Source organism: Pipistrellus hanaki (assembly GCF_964339955.1).
Source record: "Pipistrellus hanaki genome assembly, chromosome: 1".
NCBI classification, from domain to species: Eukaryota; Metazoa; Chordata; class Mammalia; order Chiroptera; family Vespertilionidae; genus Pipistrellus; species Pipistrellus hanaki.
The window spans coordinates 50,720,747-50,746,564 of NC_140503.1; the positions used below are offsets into that span (position 1 = coordinate 50,720,747).

Sequence of the window (25,818 nt, forward strand, 5' to 3'; positions counted from 1 at the left end):
TCCCTTGCGTCTAGCTTATCCCTCCCCTCCTCCAGCATTTGTTCTTCTTATTTATTCAAGAAAGAGAGCATAAGAGCATCTTACTAGCAATTTTTATGCAGAAAATATGAGCATTTGGGTCGATTGAAAGGGAACAGGGAGAAGGGGGAATCAAGAGGGAGAAGCACGTCATACAATTTTTAAAAATCTAGCTTAGTGTCACCCATGAATATAATTTTGTGTAAATGTGATTTATCAGATATTTAAAACATCCTGGTAAACGTTTCATTTTATTACTTCTAAAGAACCTTTATTCTGATGCTTAAAAATAGTTCAAATTCACGTCAATTTTAAGTTAAGATTTTGGAGGCAATAGAGCCAACACTTTACTGTCTTCCCTGCAGTCAAGTAGAAATCGTTTAGCAGGCTGATCCTTTTTAGAGTAAGCTTCCAGCGAGGGTAGGTGCTGCCCTCCCAGCAGATGTTCTAACACTGTTGACCTCCCCCCGCCCAACACACACACACATTTTGTTTCTCATAAGGAGGATTTTGTCTTAGTGACAACAGCTAGCTTCCTGCCAGCACTTTTCATTAAGGTGAGCTTTTCGCCTGCACCCTCATCATCATGTGCCACCGATTTACTGGTAGATTCTTGTGCCATTTGCTAACCCACTTGCAAGGCTAGGATGGATCCACATTGAGCCATTTGATTGCATTTGTAAAATGTACCTTTACAGCACGCACTCTTGTTATACCTAAACTTTAAGAGATGTGAACAAATTTCACAACACTTAGGTCTTTCCTAGTCCGTTTTAACTTCTAACCAGGTCGTCATGTCTAGCAGCGCAGAGAGTCTAAGCATCTTCCATTCTTAGGACAGGGCCTTTTGTGTGCACAAGTTCTCACGACTCCCAGAACTTGATTAGAAGTTGAGAGAGAATAAAACATAGCCCCAAAAGGTAATCGTAGGAGATGCTTCTAATCAGTGCTGCATCTGATGGGGGCGAGGGGGGGTAAGAACTGTCCCCAAATGTGGGGCTGGTCACCGGGGATGCCTGCAGTCCGGCGGACAAACCTCTGCAAGTGGGAAAGAGCCCGTTTCCCTCCACCGGGCCCCAGCGTGTGAGAGCGGCAGGGGGATGGGCAGGGGCCATCAGGGGAGAAGTCTCCGGCCTTTCCCCGTCTCTCAACACCATCCCTCCCCCACCCCTTCCCCCTTCCCTCCCCCAATCCTAAACAAGCCGGCGGGAGAGGGGCCCCGGGGGCAGGCTGGCCGGGAGGCTCGGCCTTTGTGGCTGGCCCTCCCCGGAGGCGGGCGGAGGGGGCGGGGCGCGGCCGGAGACCCTCAGCCGGGGCCTGACCCCCAGGTGCATTGTCCGGCGCGGCCCGCCCTCCCTCCCCTCCCCTCCCCTCCCGGGGCCGCGACCCTGTCGCCCGCCCCCTCCCCCAGCGTCTCCCTCCGCGGCCGCGCGGGGCCGGACCGGGGCCAGATGTAGAAAGTAGTCCGCGGCCGGCGGCGGTGCTGTCCACTCCGCCCCCAGCCGGACCCTCTGTCCCCCGCCTCCTGCGAGCGGGGTCCGAGCGCCGGCCGCGCCGCCGCCGCACACCGACACCCGCCGCCCGCGCCGCGCCGGTGCCGAGCGGGAGGCAGGCTGCACGCGGGGGGCTGCGAGGCGGGGCCGGGGCCGAGCGGACAGCGGCTGCGGGGCGGCGGCGGGAGCATGTCCGCGCAGCCCCGCTGAATGGCGCCTTCTTCTCTGCGACCCCGCGCCCGGCCGCGGCCGCCGGGGATGCTGCTGCTCCGCGCGCTGCTGCTGCTGCTGCTGCTCGGCTCGCTCCCAGGTGGGCGCGCTCGCCGCGCTGTGGGCGCGCGTGGGCGGGGAGCGGGGGCGCGGGGGCTGGGGCGCGGGGCGCGGGAAGCGTGGAGGGGGCGCGGGGAGGGCGGCGGGGAGCGTGGAGGGAGCGCGGGGAGGGCGCGGGGAGCGTGGAGGGGGCACGGGGAGGGCGGCGGGTCCTCCGCGGCGGCGCTGGCCCGGTCCCTGGCTCTTCCCTGCGGCCGGTGGCGAGCGGCGGCGGGCGCGCGTGGCCGGGCGCGGGCAGGGCTGCGGGAGCCGCTCCGGGCGCGCTCCTCCCGCGGCGCGGCCCTCGGCGCGGGCTGTCCACTCGCGCCCCTTCCTCCCGCGCCATTGTCCGCGCCGGCTGCCCCTCGCCTCCGCGGCCCGCCCGCCCTTCCTCCGGGCGCACGTGGCTTTATTTATATTGTCTCCTCGGCGGCGGGCTCGCCGCGCAGGGGCGCCGGGGCTCCGCGAGGCTCTCCGGCTTTGCAGCGGGGCCAACCCCACTTTTTTTTTGGGGGGGGGGAGGATTGAGGAGGTGGAGGGAGAGATAAGGTGAACTCGGCGCCCAGGTCCGCACCCCGAGGGCCCCCACTGTGCAGCATCCGGATGGAGCGAGGGGGGCCGGGAGGGGTGCGATGGAAAAAGAAGAGGGTTCCCAGGAGCGGGGCGCATGTGTGTCCCCGAGGGGCTCAAGGGACCCGAACCTGGGAGGGAGGGCGTCAGTCTAAATAGGATTGATTGCTCGTAGCCAGGTTTTTTGGGGGCAGGGCCTGAGGGGTGTCCGGAAAGGAAGAGCCCTCCAGACTCCGGGCTCACCGTGCGTGCGCCAACTTGGACGAACTAATCTTCCTTTTGTGTCTGTGAGGGTTATCCTCCAAAAGAGAGAAAACGTGCACAGGGGAGGTGGTGGTTGGAGGAGGGAGAAGTGGTGTTCAGGCGAACGGGTTGTTTTATTTATGGGCAGGTTACCAACCCCGGGCTTACTTTTTTTTTTTTTTTTCCCCTGGAGGAGTTCGTTTCTGTTAGCATGAGAAAGGGATCAAAGTGAGGTTTGCCTCGGAAACACAATGGGCGCCTTCCGGAGCGGCCCTCCCCCGCGCGGGGCAGTTAGGGTCGCTGGCGGCGCCCTGGGCATGCATCAGCAGCGGTCAGCCTTGCTCAGAGACAGAGACCCATCCCAGAGATTTGTATTCAGGGATTAAAAACCGTCAGGAGGAAGAGGAAACGTTTTCCCTCCAGACCCCTAACAGTTCACCTCGGGGCCCCAGTCAGTATGCAAGACCTGAGCCTTTGCACCGAACTGCAAAGAGGTGACACATGGTGTTAGGTGGTCGTAGGATCCCGGAGGGGAGAGAGGGCAATCTGTACACCTAGGATAAAACCTTTCCTCTGCTCTGATAAAAAGTGTACTGGTTGATTAAGCAATCTCTTATCCCTATTAGACAGTAAGGACCAATTAGTCACGCATTTTTCCCCAACAGTAGGCAGTTCCAAAAAAAGAAAGAAAAAAAAAAGTAAGAAAGAAAAGGGGAAAAAAACGTTTCCTAATCCGATCACCCACTGAGTACAAGCAGCAAGAGTTACCAACTTTTCAAAGTCAACTGTCTGTCCTTTAACTATCTGCCTGACTCTGGAGACGTGAAGTCAGGGGGTCTGTTTTTCCAGGAGCTGAGACAGAGAGTCCTTGGAGTAGAAGGGCAGATGTAAAAATGCAGACGTGTCATTTGTCACAAAAGATGAACGCTCTTCTCAGAAGGAGTAGGTGCCAGGGCTCCAAAAACACTTCAAGGGACGAGGAAATAAACTTGCTTGTTCACAGAGTTGGAGTTTTGCTAATGATTTCTTGTAAAATTAGACTTTTACGACTTACTCTGTTCAAGATCTTTTTGACAAGCTTGTAAAAAAGGAGCAAACAGCTTGTGCTCAGGGGCTCTCCTGATGATTTTGAAACTCGAGCAAGAAACTCGAGAACAGAATTCTTACAAGGCATAGCGGCGATGGAAATCTTCCCCCGTGCTTTTAGTAAAGATGTTGTAAAAGGTGATGTTTCTGATTTGTTGAGAAGGTTTGCTGAAACTTAGATGATTATGGTAAGAGGTTTGTGAGTTAACCAGTACGGTTTGTTAAGCGTTGCTTTATTACACCCCGAAGTGTGTTTTACAATGGTGTGTTAAGAAATGATGTTATACCCATGATCTGGATGTGCCTTCCCCCCTTTTCGTTATAGGAACTTGGTGCTTTAGCGAACTGTTTTTTGTAAAGGAACCACAGGATGTAACTGTCACGAGAAAGGAGCCAGTCCTGTTAGACTGCCAGGCTCACGGAGAAATGCCTATTAAGGTCACGTGGTTGAAAAACGGAGCAAAAGTGCCTGAAAATAAACGGATCCAGGTCCTGTCTAACGGCTCTTTATACATCAGTGAGGTGGATGGCAAGCGAGGAGAGCAGTCGGATGAAGGATTTTATCAGTGCTTGGCAATGAACAAATACGGGGCCATTCTCAGTCAAAAAGCTCATCTGACCTTATCGAGTAAGTCTTTCAGTTCTTCATTGTTTTACATTGCTATACTCTGATAATTTCTCAAACCACTGATATGCCAACCCCAAGGTCGTACAAACATGAGGAGTTTTCCTGGAGATACTAGTTGATGCCAAGAAAAGGCAATGCAGAAAAATCTGAGGGGGAAAATGTAAATTCAACTGAGTACAAAAGTTTTAAAATTAGGTTTAGAACATGAAAACCTGTAGAGGTGGCTTTATGTAAATTTGAGTGTTTCACTATGAGGAGAGTTGAGAGTAAAAGTTTGGCCAACACAACAGCCATTGTTCTAAAAATCGAGTCCTTTGTAAAAGAATAATTGAATTTTTAAAATTACTAGCAAACCTTTCTGCTTTGCAAATGGCCCTGGAGTGCTAAATCTTCCTTACAGCTCCACCTTCCCTTGCTCTGACCTGCTGGCTCTAAGATCACCCATGTTGCTTTTAATTGTAAGCGAGGGCATTGGTCAGTAACTCTCAAGCCTTTGAAGTATTCCTGGTCTTTTCTTGCTGAGAGAGAGAGAGAGATTAAGGCCATTTCCATATTATGCCTAATGGACTTAAACCAGATCTGCTCACCTTTTTCCAGTTGTCATAAAGTTTGCTGTCTAATGATTTCCTTTGTATTAACAGCCCCATCAGATCAACCATCTGTCCAGGAGATCCATTGCTTGGAGGTTGACCTGATGACTGTTGGGTGGAAAGATAGGTCTAAGACAGGGTACTCCGTGTTCCCTCTGAGGCTTTCCACCTCTTCAGGTGACCAGACACTGCAGCACTGCACTGTCACAGACATTTAAAGCTTAAACACACACACCCACACACAACTATATTTTTTAAAAAGTTCTATAGGCATCCTACTTACATGCTTTTCTTGATCCACCAAAAAAAAAAAAAAATAGATTCTGCATTATACTTTCAAACTGATCATTTAAAAGATGAACAATAGGAAGAGGGAGCTCTTGACATCAAGGCTTATAATCTTCAGGAAATAGTTTCCTCAAAGTCTATGCAGTTGGAATTTAGGAAGCTATTGTTAAGGGTTTCCTAGGTGATTTTATTGTAACTGTCGATGGCCATATTTATGTCCGATTCATTTAGCAGTTTATTTTATTTATACAATAATTGTAGAAAATAAATTGTAAGCAAAGATGTTTTTATATTGAAATATGCCAGAAAATAGAGAAGTTTCCAATTATAGTCTTCTCCCCTCCAAGAATAACATAGACCTGAGAGAATTTCTGATAAACATTTGTTTGTTTATTTATTACTGTAATCATTGGCCAGTAATTATTTTTGTTGTTGCTGAGTAATGGTTTTTCTGTGTTGTACTGTTTTCAGAGAGTGTGCTTTTTCTATTATGTTCTCTTCATTTAACTTTTGTATAACGTAGAATTGTTTTTTGAGAGCTGTAACTTTTCATTCTTACTGGGTTTGGGAAAATCATGTGTTTTCAAACCCAGAATGTGTAACCGGTATTACCTTGCCTGAGAGGAGAAGGGTGAGATGGATAGGTGGGTGGGCCTTGGGAAGATGAGGCATTTGTCACGACCACAGCTCACCTCCAGGACCTCCTTGGCTGCCTGGCAGAATTCAGGGGCCCCCAGCAATACTACGGGAGCACACAGAGCTTTCAGACGTCATAGTCTGAACAGGGTAATAAATGTTAGTAACAGCAAAACGCGTATTAGTATTGGCTTGTTTAATGTCTTTAAAAATTTTGTACTAAATATTTAGTTACCTGTGAATCATTTTGAAGGCTCCTATGAAGTAGTAAATACCAAAATTCATATTGTAAATACCAAAATTCATATTGTAAATACCAAAAACTTTCTAATGGAACTATTTAGATTAGAACATTGCTTTGCTGTTAAACATCAACTGTAGTCAGTTATAAGGACCCCTCTTTTCATATGTATACATTTTATATAACTCTGAGAAGGTATTTTGCTAAGAAATTGCATTTAGTATTGTAGATTTAAAACAAGAAATGCAGAGCGGGTTTAGATTTTTCTTTAGTAATAGGAGGTTTCTTAGAGACTCTGAACTCACCAAATAGTTCTGATATCCAAGAAGCCAGTGCCCAGTGACTTTATCCTGTGTTCAGGGTAAAGCTATAATACATATTAAACAGGAAGAGAATAGGCATTAAGTGGACATTCTGTGTGTGTGTGTGTGTGTGTGTGTTTAAGCTAGTTCTCTCCTAGTTATTGATAGCAGCAGGGTGCAAGTATGTTCTTTTTATTTTCTGGTCAAAGATTTTTGTCGGCAAGCATTGGTTCAGATGTGTAATAATAATACAGCACCTGGAAATCTAAAACTTTAATCTGGGAAAGTTTTAGATTTTTTAACACACAGGCAATCAAGTCTTGGTTTATAAACTTAGGAACAAGAAGCTGAAAGTTGCACTCTAGGCAAGAATTCCATTATTCATGTGTAAATTAGGAATTCACAGGGTTAAAAGGTTAGAAACTGGCCAGGATGAGGTTTACCCTTGTGATAAAGAGCAGATGACCCTCATTCATTGGCCCAGGCTTTCATGTAGCTCTTCTGCAAAGTTAGCTATTGCCGCGAATTGTTCTGGAGGAATGCAGAAATTCAAATGTGAGCAGGCCTTTCCTTCAGTGTCACCGAGGAGCCTTATCTCCCAAGCACATCAGAGCCTGCTGCGGGGACAAGGTTCCTCCCAGAGGCCGGGGGCTTTGCTTTCCTGTGGTTCACCCCAGCACAAAAGAACCCGTCTAATTTAGTTTATCTAGAGGAAAGTATAGGGTTAAAGTAATGTTTGGTTGTTGTTGCTTTAAACGAAGGTAATCCTTTTTTATTGATAGCCGTTTGGGCTGCTTTACATTTTCACGTGATCGGAATGGAAAGGGGAGTGAGTGACGTGGCTGCATACAATAGTAAGAGCCAGAGGATTAAACCATTTCCTATACATTTCCATATTTTAGACTTTAGGCAAATCAGATGTTCACATCCACGGATGCCCAGTCTTCCCGAGGTAAATAACGCAAATGCTTTGAGAAGTTAAGAAATAATGTATGGAGGCCCTGATGTTTCTTGAATTCTCCATGTCGAGTAAGATGAATTTCATAGGAAAGCATTAGTGTGGTAAAACGGTCTCGTATTTCAACAAGTTTAAATTAAGATAAGAGACATGGGAGAGAAGCAGAGGAGGAGGCGGGCTGTGTTCTGTGATGTGTAAAGGACGGGCTGTGAGCTAGTGATTGAGCAGGAAGCTGCTTGTTTATTTCCTTCCCATAAAAGGTGGAAAATTGAAGTCTCAGCGCAGAGGGAAAGAGAACATAAAGCTGGCTTATATTTTGTAGGTTTTTCAGGGCTGTTCACTTGGATGGGAAACATTTTTTTTTTAAGTGAGCATTTATTTGTAGCTGGAAGACCATAGGAATTTTAACCTTAGGATGGATTCCGCCCCCCCCCCACCCCCCCCCCCCCCCCAAAAAAAAAGGTTGGGGTTAGTTTTGGCATTCTTAAAGTTGTCGGGGGAGGGAGGGCATTTCTATAACTTTAAAGGGATGTTGATTGTTTTCCATGAATAAAATGTTTGTCATTCAGTTTAAATTGAGATTAAACTTGAATTTTATTTCTTTGAATGAGATGAATGGGAAACTGTCCTGTGAGTGTGCTTGCTATCTTAAAGAGTGATATATATACATTATTGCCCGAAGTTGATCTTGAAATGTGAAGTTAAAATACATTAAAAACATATGTTAAAAAGAAAGGATGGTGGGCAGTATATTGAAAAGAGAAAGATAAAAACGATGAGACTCTTAGTCACAATTTTGAATTTTATTAATATTCTTGAACCCAAGATTTTGCCACTTTTTATTGAGATTTGTACATGCTGTAAAGGACAGAGGGTTAACCTGTGTGCACAGTCACCTCAAATTATGTCTTAATTCAAGAGTGCTAACACAAAATAAAAAGTCATTTGGTTTTGGAAAAGTAAGACAGAACTGAGGTATTTAGAGACATCAATCTGGCAGCACTGTAGGTAAGGTTCAGCTTTCTGCGATCCAAGAAAAATTATCTTGAAAGAGAGGGGGTATGGTTCAAAAGTACATGTTTAACTTAAAACTGACCATCTTAAAACGGCCTAAGCTAACTCAGGGAAGTAAAAGCACTTAGGGTTCTACAGCCTTCTTTACAGTGACACTTGGTGCTTAGAGTCTGTCTCCTTAAAAGGTTTATCAGGTACCTGATAATCACTGGGTAATGGAACCAGTTTTTCCCACTTTGCAGTTGATTAGTGAGGATCATTTCTCATCTGAAGAAATGTGTAACACTATCTCACTGTTTTTCACAGTTGTTGGAAATTTTATTTTTTAACGAAGCAGAGCCCACTGGGGGGTGGAGTTGTGTGTGTGTGTGTGTGTGTGTGTGTGTGTGTGTGTAAATTTGTTATATTGTGTCTGCCCAGCTTTTTAATGGAGTTTTGAAAGGGCATTTGGTATGTCCCTCCTTTTGCCAACTATCTCTGATGACTCCAGAGAAAGGGTCTCACTTAGATCAGTTGTTTGCTCAGGGATTTGATGTCATTGCTCCTGAATTTAACAGCTGGGCCTATTGATGAAGTCCAGAGCAATTTAAAAGAATGGCAGAAAACAAATCTTTTAACCAGGGTTTTAGGTTGAAGGAGTTTTTCAATTAATAAAGCAATGCATCTGAAGTTCCTTTTTTTTGAGATCCCTCACTAATATTCTTGACTACAATTTTGAGAGATGATATTTATCTATCAGAAGCATAGTCACTAAGGATCAATTACTTTCAGCTTTTAAACTGGCAATTACTACTTAATTTTTAAAATTGATTTTAGAGAGATGGGTAAAGGGGAGAGAGAGAGAGAAATATCAATTTGTTGTTCCACTTATTTATGCATTCATTGGTTGATTCTTATATGTGCCCTGACCTGAGATTGAACCCACAACCTTGTCATATGGAGAGGATAGTCTAAACAACTGAACTACCCTGGCCAGGGCCTGACAATTAGCATTGATATGAAAAATAATCAATAGTGTTGAGTGAGTCAGTTTGTTGAGGGTCATACTTGAAGCAGCTACGATTTTTTTTTTAAGAGAAACCCTAAAAATTGTACCCCAAATTAAGCTTACATTGTCAGCACTATTTTAACACTTCTGGGAGTTTATAGTGTCCAGACTTTTTATAGAAGCATTCTTTAAAGTTATTTAAATCTTGGCAATTAAGAGAGGAAGAATACAATTGTAATCATTGCAGCAATATTGGCAGAAGCTCTCACATGGTGATCTGCACAGAATAAGCTCACAGTCAAGAGTGGACAATGGTGATGTGCAAAAACAGTAAAAAATGTACCAGATCACCCTCAGTGGCTGTGATTCTGGAGCCAAGGGAACTGCTGTGGGGATATGTACTGCAGAGGATAAAGGCGTCATCCTCACAAAGGTTTCCGACACTAATCTGACAAATACTTTCCTGATTTTCACATTCCCTGTTCCTTTAACCTCCGATTCTCAGAAACTGCTTTTGATGAGCTTTAAAAGTGAAATTCTCATAGACTGAGCAGAAGGCATGAGTTAAAAGTGTTCATTTTCTCAGTTTCTGGAGGGTTTGCCCTTTTCTATATGTTTTTTTATAAGCTGCATTTATAATGGCTAGATTAGTTGGAGAATGCAATCATTGTTCAGGGTTCTGATTTCAAACTTGTATCCTCACTGGGCTTAGTTCTTTGAAAAGGAAAAGGTTGTTGTTGTTGTTGTTGTTATTGTTGTTGTTTTTTTTTTTAATTTCACTTTGTGAAATGACAGTAATTGCTGTTTAGAACACTATGAGGTGTTTTTTTGTTTTTTTGTTGTGTGTGTGTGTGTGTGTGTGTGTGTGTGTGTTTAATGATTCTGCTTTACATAGACTACTTTCTCTAAATAAATTTTATTCTTTTGGAATAATCCTCCAAAATAGCCTTTTTATGGTCTTGTAGTATTTTTAGTGCTGCTAAGAGTGGATTTTCTATTCCACCAACACTTACCCCTCCCCCAATAATAAAATAACATAAGGAAAAAATATTTCTTGTGGATTACATTTTCAGGTTTCTCAACCTGCAGGTGACATGGGGCATAGTAATTCTTCACTGTGGAGACTGTTGGGTGCAGTGTAGCAGCATCCCTAGCCTTCTACATACCAGGTGCCTCATCTCGGTTATGACAATTTTTAAAAAAAGCGTTTTGGAGGCAAAAATCAGCCCTGGTTGAGAACCACTGATGTTTCTGAAAATAATAGAGAACTTATTTCCAGGTCATACTGTGGCCATGAATCATTTTAACAGTTTCTGCCTTTTGCTTGATATTTTACTTGATATTTACTGCTAAATGTATTTATTAGAGAAGCATTTGCCATTTTTAAATATTGCCAGATTTTTTAAAGATGTGTTTTATCAATTTGTCTGAATTGGAGTGATATTGTCTCTTTACCCCCCCCCCCCCTTTTTTTTTCCCCACACACATGGTACATTGAAAATTATTGGGAGTTCACCCTTCTGTGGTTCCATTCATTCTGATTTCAATATTTTAGCTCTTTTGGGGCGGATATCTGGTCTAAGAGTAAATGCAAATTTTATTTCACCCTGATTGTGCAGCACCTTTTATTTTCTTGACATGATGGACACCATCGTTGAAAAGATATGAGAAATCTCCATGTGTGGTAAGCGTTAAAGAACATCCATTGTGATGCTCTGCATGGGGAGAAGTAAAACTGTATGTGATTAACAGCCCAGGGAATAACATTTGCTGTGTGGTAGGTGGTTTGTTGGGTGAATGGTTAACAGAAATCTTTTCAGCTAATTCAATGGCACCATAGACTTACTTTGGGCAGAAGCAATTTAGCTTCCTGCAGATAATGTTGTTACGATGGTGGCGTCTTGAGAGGGCATCCAGGGGTGACTACAGGGGAAATAATTAGACACTGATGTACGTTAATTAGAATATAGAAAGCTGCAGGGACATTTTTGACTGGTTATTACTGAAATATTGTCTTAGATTACTTAGTAGTAGTGGGCAGGGATTTCATAGTCTTCATCTTTCCCAAGATATCACTCTTTGTGTGTGCTTCTGTTTTGGTTAGTTACTTGTGCTAGGAAAAGCTAGGAATTTTGCTACCTGTAATGGACCACCTGTAGAGGTCAGTGGTCACTGGTGGCCCAACTGGCAAGTTGAGATGGAAGAAAGAGGAAGCAGAATATTGGAATAAGTGGCGCTAATGCTGAGCAAGGCTAGCTGGACCCATAGTACCCTGTGTTCTACTCCAACAAAATACTTCGAGTAGAGCAAATTATCAAAACAAAAGAGGAGAATGCACATTTTTTCTTATAATTAGGAAAATAGAGTCTATGTCAAAATAGAATTTTAATGTTTTTGAGTTCTTGTAGTTATTTCATAAAGAAATTATGAAATTGATAACTGCCAATATTTGGTATTAATAAATCCTCTTAGTGCTGCCGTATTTTTTTTTTTTTTTTTATTGAGTTGCTGGGAGCTTCTGTGGAAAAGCAGAAAGAATGACAAAGAGGAGAGTCAGGCATTAATTTCTTCTCCATTGCTGGTGACTTACATGACTGCAGAGCAGGACTGAGGAGCGTCCGGCCCATGGAGTGTATAAGGCCTGAGAAATCATTTGGTCTGGCCATGCAGGCTAATTTTTAAGTTAATAATTTTGCATGGCTCACGAATGATGTTATAAATATCTAAATAGCCCTTGGCAGAAAAAAGGTTCCCCACCCAGCTTTAGCCTAATCACTTAATTATCCTGATCCTTGTCCTATCTATAAAAATGGGTAGCTGGCCTTAGCCAGTTTGAATCAGTGGGTAGAGTGTCAATCTGTGGACCAAAGGGTCCTGGGTTCGATTCCACAGTTGCAGGCTCCTCCTTGGCCCAGGCACTGGCCAGGGAGCATGCAGGAGGCATCTAATCAATGTGTTTCTCTCTGTCTTTCCCTCTCTCTTCCACTCTACCTAAAAATCAATGGAAAACTATCCTCCGGCAGGGATTAACAAAACAAATAAAAAACGGGTAGCTGGAAAAATAAGGAGATGGCTGTTGAACAATATAGTGTCTTTGTAATTTTAAGTAAATGACCAATAAATTATATTTTTATTATATTTTTATTATTTTTATAAGACTTATGTCCAATCACATTGCAAGAGAATCATTTAAGTCATTGAGAAAAAAATGTTTAAAGCTTGGCCATTATTTAACTTGGTACTTTTAAGAATTCATACTTTAGCTGTGAACCTGTCTTAAATCTGTATGATCATTGGAACCAGCATTATTTTTAAGAGCCTTGAAAAATAAAGTTACATTGTCTGAGATTAGTTGTGCTGCTTTGAAGGTTGTCATAGTGTCTGAGGGTATAACTCTACAAATTTATGTCTGGTTCTGCTAACATTAATAGTGTATTCTGATGTTTATAAGCCCGATATTTAAAAAAATAGTGCTGATTTCATTTTAAGAGTTTTGCTAAACTCTCTTGAGGAGGGAGTGTTTTACCAGAAGTAGATTATGCAGGCTCCCCACCACTGCCACCAACTCTTATTAAGAAAGATAAAGTTTAATCTCTTCCCCCCCACACCCTCCCAGCTTTCAAGCTGAATTAGCTCGAGTCCCTCTGATTGGATTTACAGTAACTTCAATTAAAACATTGACCTCGGTATAGACACTGAATAGGGAAAAAATGCTTTGATGTTGGTATTGCCATTTTGGCATTTCTTTTTAACAGGGAGATTGAGCTATAGCTTTTCTTACAATCAAACGTGTTTAGTACTTTCTTAATAATAATTTACATTTTTTATGTTCAAGAAAGCCACATTTTTGCCGAAGCCGGTTTGGCTCAGTGGTAGAGCGTCGGTATGCGGACTGAAAGGTCCCAGGTTCGATTCCGGTCAAGGGCATGTACAATACATTGGTTGTGGGCACATCCCCTGTAGGGAGTGTGCAAGAGGCAACTGGTCGATGTTTCTCTCTCATCGATGTTTCTAGCTCTCTATCTCTCTCCCTTTCTCTCTGTAAAAAATCAATAAAAATACATTAAAAAAAAAAAGAAAGCCACATTTTTATGCTCTGACAGTGATACTTTTTAAAAATTGATTTGAGAAAGAGAAGGGAAGGGAGAAGTGGAGGAGAGGGAAGGAGGCAGGGAAGGAAATGGTCGGGGGAGAGATTCATTGTTCCACTTATTTATACATTTGCTGGTTGATTCTTGTATGTGCCCTGACTGGAGATCGAACCTACAACCTTGGCGTATTGGGATGACACTCTAACCAACTGAGCTACCCGGCCAGGGCTGACAGTAAGTTTTAACATACTGTTACGTGCGGGATGAACTTCAGTAAAACAGTATTACCAAAAGTTTTACCAAAGGGATTTTAAAACTTATCCCAGTGATGAACTATGATTCTTTCAAAGCCTGCAAGTACCTTTACCTGGATAGTTTACATTTTTAGAAATCTGTGATGATTAATACATGTAAGGAAGTATATAGACAGAGGAAACCTTGTGAAATTTCACCTTTGTGAAGTTTGTCAAGTTTGATCTTCAGCTCACCAGGTGTCAGTTAGAAAGCTCTGCTCTTCAGGGAGAGAATTTTACTGTTAGCAGGTGGTACAATCAGAAATCATGACGGATCCACAGAGAGGTGACCAGTTTCTTACCAAATGGAATTGACTACCGTTCTTTATTTATTTCAAAAATATGACGTTAGCCCTGGCCAGTGTGACTCAGTTGGTTGGAATATTGTCTCGTACACCAAAAAGTGGTGGGTTCGATTCCTGGGAAGGGTACATTCCTAGGTTGTGGGTTCTATCCCCAGTCAGGAGGCTGCTGATCGATGTTTATCTCTCATATTGATGTTTCTTTCTCTCCTTCCTGTCTCTAAAAAAATAAATAAAGCATATGCTTGGTGTGGATTATATGTGTGTGTGTGTGTGTGTGTGTGTGTGTGTGTATGACTTGATCATTGTGTAACTTAACCTTTTATTACTTTACTTGTATAGGGCTTTATTGTTGATGATGTAGTAAATAGGTGATCATCTCATATAATAAAAGAGTAATATGCAAATTGACCGTAACTCCAACACACAATATGGCTGCCCCATATTGTGTGTTGGAGTTACGGTCAATTGGACATAAGATGGTTGCCACAAGATGGCCGGCAGGGAAGGGCAGTTGTGGGTAATCAGGCCAGCAGGGGAGGGCAGTTAGGGGCAATTAGGTCTGCTGAGGAGGGCAGTTAGGGGAGACCAGGCATGCAGGGGAGAACAGTTGGGAGGGACGCAGGCCTGCAGGGGCGGACAATTAGGGGTGAACAGGCTGGCAGGGGAGAGCATTAGGGGTTACCAGGCCTACAGGGGAGGGGTCCTAAGCCGTCAGTAGGATATCTGCTGAGGGCTCCCAGTATGTGAGAGGGGGCAGACTGGGCTGAGGGACCCACCCCCCACTGCATGAATTTTGTGCACCGGGCCCCTAGTTTTGAAATAAAATTGCTAATGTGTTTTAATTTTTATTGTCCTTAACACCTTGAGGAACTAAGTTTCTTGCCTGTAACCTCAATGCAGGGAGAGCGAACCCCAGTCCTTTTGGAGACTCAGCATTTGCTGATATATCTGTGCAAATGGAAGTTGGCTATAAAGCAGTGATTTTCAGAGTCTGGTTAAATAGATCCTGCAATGGAATGAGGCTTTAGGCCTTGGCAGGGGCAGAGCCAGTGATCCGAGGAAGCTGGGGGCCTCTGCCCAGGCCCCCAACCTTGGCCAGAGGCTTGGTCCCTGGGCAGGGGCAGAGCCCGAGATGGGAGGGATTGGGGGACAGGGGGCCCTGCCCAGGCCCCAAGGCTTTAGGCCTTGGTAGGGGCAGAGCCAGAGATCTGAGGCAAAAGGTGTGAACTACAGAGGAAACACCTTTTCTGACCGCTCATTGGCTAAGCTTCCTGTATGCCACTGGTAATATTCTTAGTAACTAGGGCATAAGAATCCAAAAAGGTGATCTAGGGCTTTCCCACCACACTGCTGGAGGGAAAAAACGAAGGTCCACTGCTGGGGGGCTAAGAAACCTCATATCCTCCCTAGCCAGTTTGGCTCAGTGGATAATGCCAACCTCAGGGTCTGGATTCGATTCTGATCAAGGGCATGTACCTAGGTTGCAGGCTCCTCCCTGGCTGGGGCCCAGGTCAGGGCTCATGCAGGAGGCAACCATTCAAAGTGTTCCTGTCACTTTGATGTTTCTCTCTGTCTTTCCCTTTCTCTTCTACATTCTCTAAAAATCAATGGAAACATATCCTCAGGTGAGGATAAAAAAATAAAGAAATGTCAAATCCTATGAAAGACACATCTTGAAAATGTCTAAAGTTAGTTGTCATTTTTTCATGGTGAAGGGACTGGAGTCCCTGTTGATGAAAACACCTGGGTGGCTGCGGTGACTGGCAGTGGCTGCAGCAGTGGGGTGATGGGGCTGGCTCCTTCCCCTGATGAGCCTGGTCGTCTCCCATGAAGGAAGGCAGGACTGGGCTTAGGTTTATTTGATTATCTAATTTGCTGGTGTACAGTTGTTCATAATCTCTTATAATGTTTTTTCTTTATTTCTGTAAGATTGGTGGCAATGTCCCCAATTTCATTCTTATTTTAGTTATTTGTGTATTGTCTTTTTTCCCTTTGTCAGTCTAGCTAAAGATTTGCCAATTTTGTTTATCTTTCCAAAGAACTATTTTGTTTTGTTTTGTTGATTCCCTCTGTTGTTTTTTTCTATCCTCTTAATTCATTTACCTCCACTCTAATTTTTATTTTCTTCCATTTTCTAGCGTTGGATTTAGTTTTATTTTTTCTAATTCCTTGAGATGCAGTTTAGATTATTGATTTGTGGTGTGTGTGTGTGTGTGTGTGTGTGTGTTTAATGTAGAAATTTACAGCTACAGCTCTGCTTCCACCGAAACGCTTTAAGTTTTGATATGTTGTATTTTCATTTTTGTTTGTCTCAAAAGTATTTTCTAATTTTTGTGTGTGTTTGATTTCTTTCTTGACCAATTGGTTAAGACTGTGTTGTTTAATTTCCACATATGTATGAGTTTTCTAGTTTTCCTTCTGTGCTTTTACATCTAGCTTTATTCCTTTGTGATTGGAGAAAATTCTTTGCATGAATTTAATCTTTAAAATTGTATTGAGACTTGTTTTGTGGCCTAACATATGATCTATCCTGAAGAATATTTCATGTGTATTTAAGGAGAATGTCTGTTTTATCTTGTTGAGTAGAGTGTCTTTTGTGTATAGCATTTCTGAAGGACAGTTTTACTAGATATAGAATTCTTGGCTTATAGTATTTTATGTCACTTTAAATATGTCATCCCACTGTCTTGTGGTCTCCATAGTCTCTGATGAGAAATCAGCTGTTAATGTTTTTGAGGAATAAATCTTTTCTCTCTTGCTGTTTTCAAGATTCTCTCTTTGCCTTTGTCTTGTTAATAATTTGATTATAAACCTATTTTTTGTTTATTAATTTATTCAACTGAACTTTTTGGGTGTGTAGATTCATTTCTCTTATCAAATTTGGGAAGCTTTTAGTGATTATTCAAATGTTCTTGGTACCCCATTCTCTCACCGTACTCCTCCTGGTCTGTTCATTGGTGTCCCTGAGGCTCTGTTTGCCCATACTCTTGCAGATCATTATATTTTTTTTTCTAATGGCTTTTATTTTTGTCTTTTCTTTTGTGTTTTTAAAAATTTTAAATCCTTATCTCACAGTGTCCTTCAACTGTACTGTTATCTCAAACTTTTGATATTTGATGCTTTTCCCTTATAGTGTGATTTCATCTTCAGCAAGGCTTATTAATACATGCTACGTAATGGAAGTGTTTACTTCTGTTTGGTGCCCCACTGTTTCACTGGTCAGGGACAAATTTGGGGGTTAGTCCATGGCTGCTCTGCATTAGTTGTATAAATTTTGAATCTACACAAGTGTGTGATATAGGCCATGATGTTCGTCATGAGAAAACTGTCTTCTCTTTCAGGATAGAGCCTCCTTGTTGCTAGTTTTGCTGGCAGGCGAGTGTTTCTACAGACCTTTTCTCCAAGTGCTTCCAGGATCCCAGCATCAGGTCTCAGTGAACCGTGTTTTGATGAATCAAATCACTTCCTCTTTGAAGAAGCCTCTAGTTCCTATAGCCACCTCTGATCCACCATGGCATCAAGCCAGAGTTTACTGCTCTGATCTTGTCCTTAACATTTTGTTAGTGGAGGTGATGATGTTTTTAATATGTTCAATGGCACATTCTATGTGTCTGTAGTGAGAGAAAGTATCTGTTTATCCAGACTACCGTCTTGCAGGATCTAAAATAAAGATGGAGTCTGGAAGAATCATTTCCTACCTGCCTGATCATTGAGGACTTAGTTCTTAACTCTCCAATTTCACTTCTCTGTATAATTCTATCCCTCTTTATTTTAATCCTCAGTAACCCTCCCCAATACATTTTTGTCTTCCCTCATTGCCTTAACCCGGTGCTAGTTAACGGAGTTTTTCAATGACCTTGACTGATATTCCCTTCTGCCAGAGCACCCAGGAAAATGCTTGGCACATTATAGACACTAAAATACTTGCTGGCTGATTGAAAATTCTGTATTTAGACATATTTCTGACTTGGCACAGTTATTCATTTCTCCAAAAAAATAGTTATTAAAAGCCTATTCTGCTAGGTCCTGAGAATGCCACAATTAATAAAAAAACAACAGCATCAAAAAAAGAAAACCAAACCCAAAAAACAGTCTCTGACATCAGTGATAGCTTAGTGGGGACAAGGGAAAGGGAGAAGTTCGGGCTGATGTTAATATTTCTCCTTTGGGTGACTTGGTAAATGGTGGTGCCACCAACTAAAATGGAGAACACAGGACGAGGAGCTGACATAAGGAACAAGGTTATGCGTTTGGCTTGGGCAGTGTTCATTTAAGGTGCCTGTGAGATGTCCAGGTGAAGCAGTCAAGCAGGTGGTCCAAGAGACCAGTTAGGAGTCAGGAGAGGCATGACCAAAAGGTACCGAGCTGAGTATCACCAGGACTGAGTTAGGTGGAGTTAACACAAGTCTTGCTTTTGAGCAGGATGAGTGTACGGTCAAGAAGCATGGGCAGCCAACAGAGACAAAACAATTGCCAGAAAAGTGGGTAGAAAACCAGTGAAGGACAGAAATCACAGAAGCCAAGAGAGACGTTTCAAAGAGTTTATGAAACAACCTCAGATGCAACAAAGGGTTTCAGTAAGGCAAGACTTGAAAAATATCCTTTGTGCCAGGAAATTTATAGATCATTAAAATCTTAGAGGAGTTTCATTAGAGTGAGAACAAGCACAGCTTTTGGGGGCACTGAATTTTGCCTAAACTTAACAGTGGGATAAATAATGCTATACTGGAATACCATTTTATATTTTCCTGAAACTTACCAATGTCATGGATACAATAAGAAAATTTAGTTATTTAACTAGTAAAAATAATTACATTGCTATTGTATTTTTTCTTAAATAACTGTTAAACTTGTACAGTTCAGCCTATAGGAACATACTCTTTAAATAACAATCCACCAGGCGGTGTGACTCAGTGGTTGAGCATTAATTGATCTATGAACCAGGAGGTCACAGTTCAGTTCCCAGTCAGGGCACATGCACATGCACATGCACACTTGTCCCTGGTAGGAAGCATGCAGGAGACAACCAATTGATGATTCTCTCTCATCATTGATATTTCTACCTCTCTCTCCTTTTGTTTCTCCTTCCCTCCCTCCCTCTCTTAAATCAATAAAAATATTAAGTAAATAACAGTGAGTACATGAAACCATTAAAAGGCATTCATAATTTGTTTATTAAAATTCTCCATGCTGTCCATTAAATTGATGTTTCCTCAAATATTTCTAAAATTTTAGCCTATTAGGTCTTAAACCCAGGCAACCAATCGGCAGGCTGTGGTGGGTGGGCAGGGCCTCCCTCTGGGGGGTGATCCATCATGGAGCCTCAGCCGGGCGGTGGGGGGGGGGCTATCTGTTTGGAGTGATTGATCACAGGGCTCCCAGGCTGAGAGAGGGCACAGGCTGGGCTGAGGGACTCCCTGTCCCCCATCCACTGCATGAATTACGTGCACCAGGCCTCTAGTCCTAATATTTAAGAAGGTAATTGCACTAAAAATGTACATGAATTTTTATGAAGTGTCTTTCTTTTAAGAAAAAGGTTTCTGTTAACTTTAAAATGCTGGACACATTCCATATATGATAGTGAAAAGTACAATAATTTAAAAATATATAAAACAGGAAAACAAAACTTTCATCTTTATGAAACAGCAATCTAGGTATCATTAATAAGAGGACATTTGGCTTTTCAAACATACCATGTCCCACTAGATAATAGCTTACTAGATTAAATGAAATTATTGATTTCTGCTTCATTATGGACATACATTTATGAGCAGTTTCTTCAGCAGCAGAGCACAGTGTCAAAGGTCATAACTTTCTTTCTTCAGAAGAATAAAAGCTTTCAGATGGCACATCCCAGGATCCTTCACTGTGGTCTTTTGCTTTCTCTCTTGCATAGAATTATTAGGGAGGCATGGTTGAAAGGAACATCTCATAAATCAGCAGGAGAGAGAATCATTGACTATGAGTAGAAATCCACCACAGAGCATTGTGCTTTTACCCAGATTTTGACAGTTTTCAGTAGGAAATGGGTCACTGTGACAAGCTCTTTGTGTCTGCTATTTTATGTAAAACATTTATATGCTTTTAAAATTTGATTGATTTTTAGAGAGAAAGTAACATTGATTTGTTGTTACACGTATTTATGCATTCATTGGTAGATTCTTGTATATATGCCCTGACTAGAAACCTGCAACCTCAGTGTATCGGGACAATGCTGTAATCAACCGAGCTATCTGGCCAGGACTGTTTTTATTTTTAGTTAAAGCATTCTGTTTGAAATACGTTAGAATATTTCACTGTGTGAAATACATACATTTTTATACTTTCCTATGCAAGTCAGGTCTCTGTGACTTCAGGATGGACCAGTAAAGAGTTAGAGGTTCGGATGTTTCCATCACTTATTTGTGTCATGTAACCAAAGCCCTTGCATCAGTGGCTGGATTTTTTACTTTTCATCAAGGTGTTTTGTTATCATGTAGCTATAAAGCCACAGCTTGTACCATAGCTGGCATACCACCTTGCACACGAGGATGCTACTAAACGTGAACCTCATTTGAAAATGAAAACCTTTTAAATTTCATGATAGCAGTGTGAGTTTTAGGGATTATCAAGTTTCATAAATATATATATATATATATATATATACCCACACATACATACATATAATATATTTTTGTTATATGAATGTCTATAAAATTATTTTTTCTACACTGTGATGAATTCAGCTGTTACAGTCCTAAGAATTCTTCCTATCTTTGCATGTTTTAACTAAGTAGATACAAAAAGAAAATAGGAAAGACAAAGAAATGATTTTTTTTTTTTTGTCCTAGATGTGTGGTCATTTAGAAAAATAATTTAAAACTAGATTATGCTCTTATTCTTGAATATTACGTAGATCCTCTCAGCACTTGCCTTTAAGATAGTTTTCATATTAAGAAGATGTTGCATCATTCTACTGAAATCCTCTCGATATTTTAAAACCTCTCCAATGACTCCTTGCCTCCCAGGCAGCTAAGGGCTACCTAGGTTAGCCACATGGAATAGGAAGGTAGGGTAAGGTGCTGTAGCAGGCAGGGGGAGCTGTCATTCTTCAGCCCACAGGTTAATTCTGAATAAAAACCGTCTTGGTTAGCAACAGACTGGGATACTGAGACTGATATAAACTTTTATTTCGACTATCAGTTGGTCATCAATCTAAACTTATTTATAAGTGGGTGGCAAAAAACTTTTCTTTCTCAAGGAGATATACACTGAGTGGCCAGATTATTATGATCTCTGAACGCATAATAATCTGGCCACTCAGTGTATATCCTATATAATAAAAGGCTAATATGCAAATTGCCCCCTCAACCAGGAGTTCAACCAGCAGGCAGGCCGGCCAACCATCCATGTCCCCTCCCCCTGGCCAGGCTGGCCGGACCCCACCCATGCACGAATTCATGCACTGGGCCTCTAAAATACACTGAGTTGCCAGATTTTTATGTGTTCAGAGATTATAATAATCTGGCCACTCGGTGTACTCTGCCCGTCTGATAGTTTTTGGGTGGTTATCTGAAAGCAAATGAGTTAATGTGAAAGAGTATTGAGAATTTTTGTGTGTTGAGCATTTTAACAGCCGTGCATTTATTGAATGGTTTACCCATGCTGCCTTCTTTAACTTGTGCCAGTTCGAAAACAAATGAACCTCATCTGGATGTTTTATCACAAAGGTTTTCTCTCACTAGGTGTAATTGATAGACCAAGCTAAGAGTAGTAAATTCCTTTTTTATTTTTTTAAAATATATTTTTTATTGATTTTGTACAGAGAGGAAGGGAGAGAGATAGAGAGTTAGAAACATCGATGAGAGAGAATCATCGATCAGCTGCCTCTTGCACACCTCCTACTGGGGATATGCCCGCAACCAAGGTACATGCCCTTGACCGGAATCGAACCCGGGACCTTTCAGTCCCCAAGCCGACGCTCTATCCATTGAGCCAAACGGTTTCGGCGTAAATTCCTTTTGTAGTTTCTTTAACTGCCATTTTGGCTTAAAGATTAGCCCCTTTTGATCTTAAAACCAATATTATTTTTCCTGCAGACCTCCAGTTTGGATCCTCAGTACTCAGGGTGTTTTGAGGCTGTAATTCTAGAGGACTCTGGATGTTGTGATCCCAAATCAAAGACATTTATCTCTTCTTTTAAGGAAAAAAGGGATTAGGAACTTCCTGCTGCTTTTGCAAACACTAAAAGCATCCTTTAGGGCTTGAAGTTGCCCGAGGTCACTTTTATAAATGCTTCAAATACTCTCAAGGCCCCAAGTCAGCTCCCAACTCCAAGCTCTTGCTTTCAAGGATAAGGACTGGAATTCCTAATCATGTAATAGCCTTGTGTATAGAAATCAATCAGATTAAAAACATAGCTGGTATTATCTAAAGAAAGTGTTCTTACCCCTGGAAGCAGATGGAAAATATCCCTATTAGCCTGAACATTCAGTTTTCTTTTCTTACGGCTTTACCATGGACATGGTTGGTGGAAACTGGTTCATTAGTCAGGAAACAAATGTGAAAGCCTTGGCACTGAGGTCTGTGGGTAATAATAATTTTGTTTCATTCTGCAACCTGTCATAGTAGCCTCAATTAAGTAATAGACATATTACTTAATAGTTCCTTTTTAAATAACAAAAAATATATCAAGACATCTGATATTTGTTAATAGCATTAGATCATATGAAAAATATCTTACTATTTGAATAAACTATTAGATGAAAAGAGGAATCGCAGCAGAGTATCACAGCTGTGTATTTTAAAGATCAGTTCCTAAGAAGGTAACGAACTCTCTAAACACACTATCCTCAGAAGTCCCTCTTGTGGGGAATTCATTAAACACAGAGATTTTTAAGGGATTGTTTCCAAATTTTAACTTTACCACCAACAAAAGATACTTATATGTTCCTTTAAGAAGCTACTGCTCAATTTCAACGTGTAAACAGAATGTTTTAGGTACAATATATATTTGTACATGTACATATATACATACATATATGTATGTGTATGTATGTGCATTATATACATATATGGATATATGGATATATATTCTATTATAGCAATTTATGTGTGTATAAATTTTTTTACTGATTTAGAGAGGAAGGTAGGAGAGGTAGAAATATGGACATCCCCTACTGAGGATCGAGCCCGCAACTTAGGCATGTGCCCTGACCAGGAATTGAACCATGACTTCCTGATTCACAGGTGGATGCTCAACCGCTGAGGTATGCCGGCGAGGCTGTGTGTGTATATTTTTTAAGTATAAGTGGTTAAGAGATTTGAAGAGTCACAATCTGGACTAGATCATGATACCTGAAACAATTAATTCGTTTTTTCAGCCGGGACCGGTTTGGCTCAATGGATAGAGCGTCGGCTTGGGGACTGAAGGGCCCCGGGTTCGATTCCGGTCAAGGGCATGTACCTTGGTTGCGGGCATATCCCCAGTAGGAGGTGTGCAAGAGGGAGCTGATCGATGACTCTCTCTCATTGATGTTTCTAACTCTCTATCTCCCTTCCTCTCTATACAAAAATCAATAAAATATATTTTTTTAAAAACCAATTAATTCATTATTTCAAAGCTTATATGATTCATAAGCAGGGGAAATAATCTTTGTTTAGAAACTTCATCTTATCTGAAGCTTTTTCTCCATTTAGGAAAAAACAAAACAAAAAAGAGGACTTCTTTCTTATCAAGATAGGGCGGTAAGTTCATGTCTGGACATAGTCTCTCTGTTCCAAATCCATAGCCGTTATAGGTAAAATATAAGAATAGAAAACTAAACAGACATATTCAGGCTCAAAGACAAGAGGAACATCTATGGGAAACCAACACAGAAGGGAAATGTAGACCATTATGTGGCTTCAAATTTTAGTCCTGGTTTTACTTGTGGATTGGGAAGGATTTTGAAATAATTTAAAAGAAACCTGACCCATGAAGAAAATAATAATTTTTAAAAACCTTTTAAGCCCTAGCTGGTTTGACTCAGTGGATGGAGCGTTGGCCTATGGACTGAAGGGTCCCAGGTTCAGTTCTGGTCAAGGGCACATGCCTGGGTTGCGGGCTTGATCTCCAGTGAGGGGCATACAGGAGGCAGCCGAACAATGATTCTCTTTCATCATTGATATTTCTCTCCTCTCCTTTCCTCTCTGAAGTCAATTAAAAAATATATTTAAAAAACTTTAAAAAAATCAAAACTTCTGAATTTCAAAAATATAATGTAAGCCAGGAATTAAATCACCAGCTACCAGTCAAATAAGATACATGCAATAAGATGACAAATGATTAGTAACCAAAATATATAAAGAATTCCTACAAATTAATAAAAAAGAATCAAACATCCTAGGAAAAAAGAATATGAACAGGAGGTAACTCACAGGAGACAAAATGTAAATAGTTGGTAAACATAAAACTATACTTAACTAATTAGTAATCAGGGAAATTAAAAAAAATTAAAGATAATATTTTACATTCACTAAATTGACAAAAAACAAAATACCTGATATTTCCAAATGATGGCAAAGAAAGCTGATGGTAATCTAAATTGGTAGAGCATTTCAGAAAGCAATTTGGCATTTGGCTATAGGTGGAAAAATTGAAAATGCATGTGTGCTTTGACACAGCGATTTCATTTCTAAGTATATTAGAGGCCCATTGCACAAAATTCATGCATGGGAGGGAGGAGGGATTTCTCAGCCTGGCCTGCACCCTCTCCAATCCAGGACATCCCTCTCTCAATCCGGGACCACTGGCTTCTAACTGTTCACCTGCATGCTTGCCTGATCGCCCCTAACCACTCTGCCTGCCTGCCTGATCATCCCTAACTGCTCTCCCCTACCAGCCTGGTCGCCCCTAACACTCTGCCTCCGCCCCCACCACTGTGGCTTTGTCTGGAAGGATGTGCGGAAGACGTCCAGTCTAATCAGCATAGTACCCTTTTATTAGTATAGATGTCATAGAAAAATTCTTGCCCTTGTATATAAGGGAACATGAATAAGAATGTTTCTTGAATCATCCTTTGTAATAATGGAAAGTTGGAATCAACTTACATGACTATCAATAAGGAAATGGCTAATAAAATATGGGATACTATATATAGTGAAATGAATTGGTTAAAATGGTTAACTAGAGTTAAGCATAAAAATAAATTACAAAATACATAGAATATGATGCCTTTGTGTATAGGTTGAAAGTATGCAAAACAGTACATATTTTGTTTATAAGTATATAGATATTTAGTAATAGTATAAAATATCTATGAGACTAAGGGTATTATTCATGATAGTGGCTATTTCTGGGGAGGGAAAAATCAGATTACAGGCATTTTATACAAACAAATCTGTAATGGTTTACATTCTTTTTTTTAATTTGAAAAACTATGTGTTAAAGTGTTAGTATGTAATAAAGCTTGGTGGAATGTACGTGTTTGTTATGTTGCTTCCTCTTCTATATGTTTGAAGTAGTTTGAATAAACAATCTTTAGAGGAGTGCTTTAAAATATATTTTCCTATTTTGTCAGAGATAAAGTGTCCTATTCGTGGCCATTGAAATTAAATAATCTTATGTTGCTTAAGTGTTTTTTATTTGCTTGAGTTATTTGACAGATTATTTTTAAGTTTTACCTCCACTGTCTTTTTTACTATTTTTCTTCCAAGTCTTAAAAATACTTAATTATCATAAATATTTTATATAAAAAGATACTTGTAACCTGAATTAAATCTGCCCTTGTGTATTTTGAAAAACC

At 41.3% G+C, this 25,818-nt stretch overlaps 1 protein-coding gene across 2 annotated transcripts in view; it reads left to right on the plus strand.

Moving 5' to 3' along the window:
- The first annotated feature begins 1,548 nt into the window (after positions 1-1,548).
- The window catches only part of PRTG (protogenin), a 122,273-nt gene continuing 98,003 nt past the window's right edge, over positions 1,549-25,818 (plus strand). For both annotated transcript variants that reach the window (XM_084875867.1, XM_084875868.1), the window contains exons 1-2: positions 1,549-1,821; positions 4,045-4,347. In XM_084875867.1, coding sequence (XP_084731993.1) covers positions 1,722-1,821; positions 4,045-4,347 — 403 coding nt within the window. In that variant the 5' untranslated portion in view covers positions 1,549-1,721. The remainder of the gene's footprint in view (positions 1,822-4,044; positions 4,348-25,818) is intronic.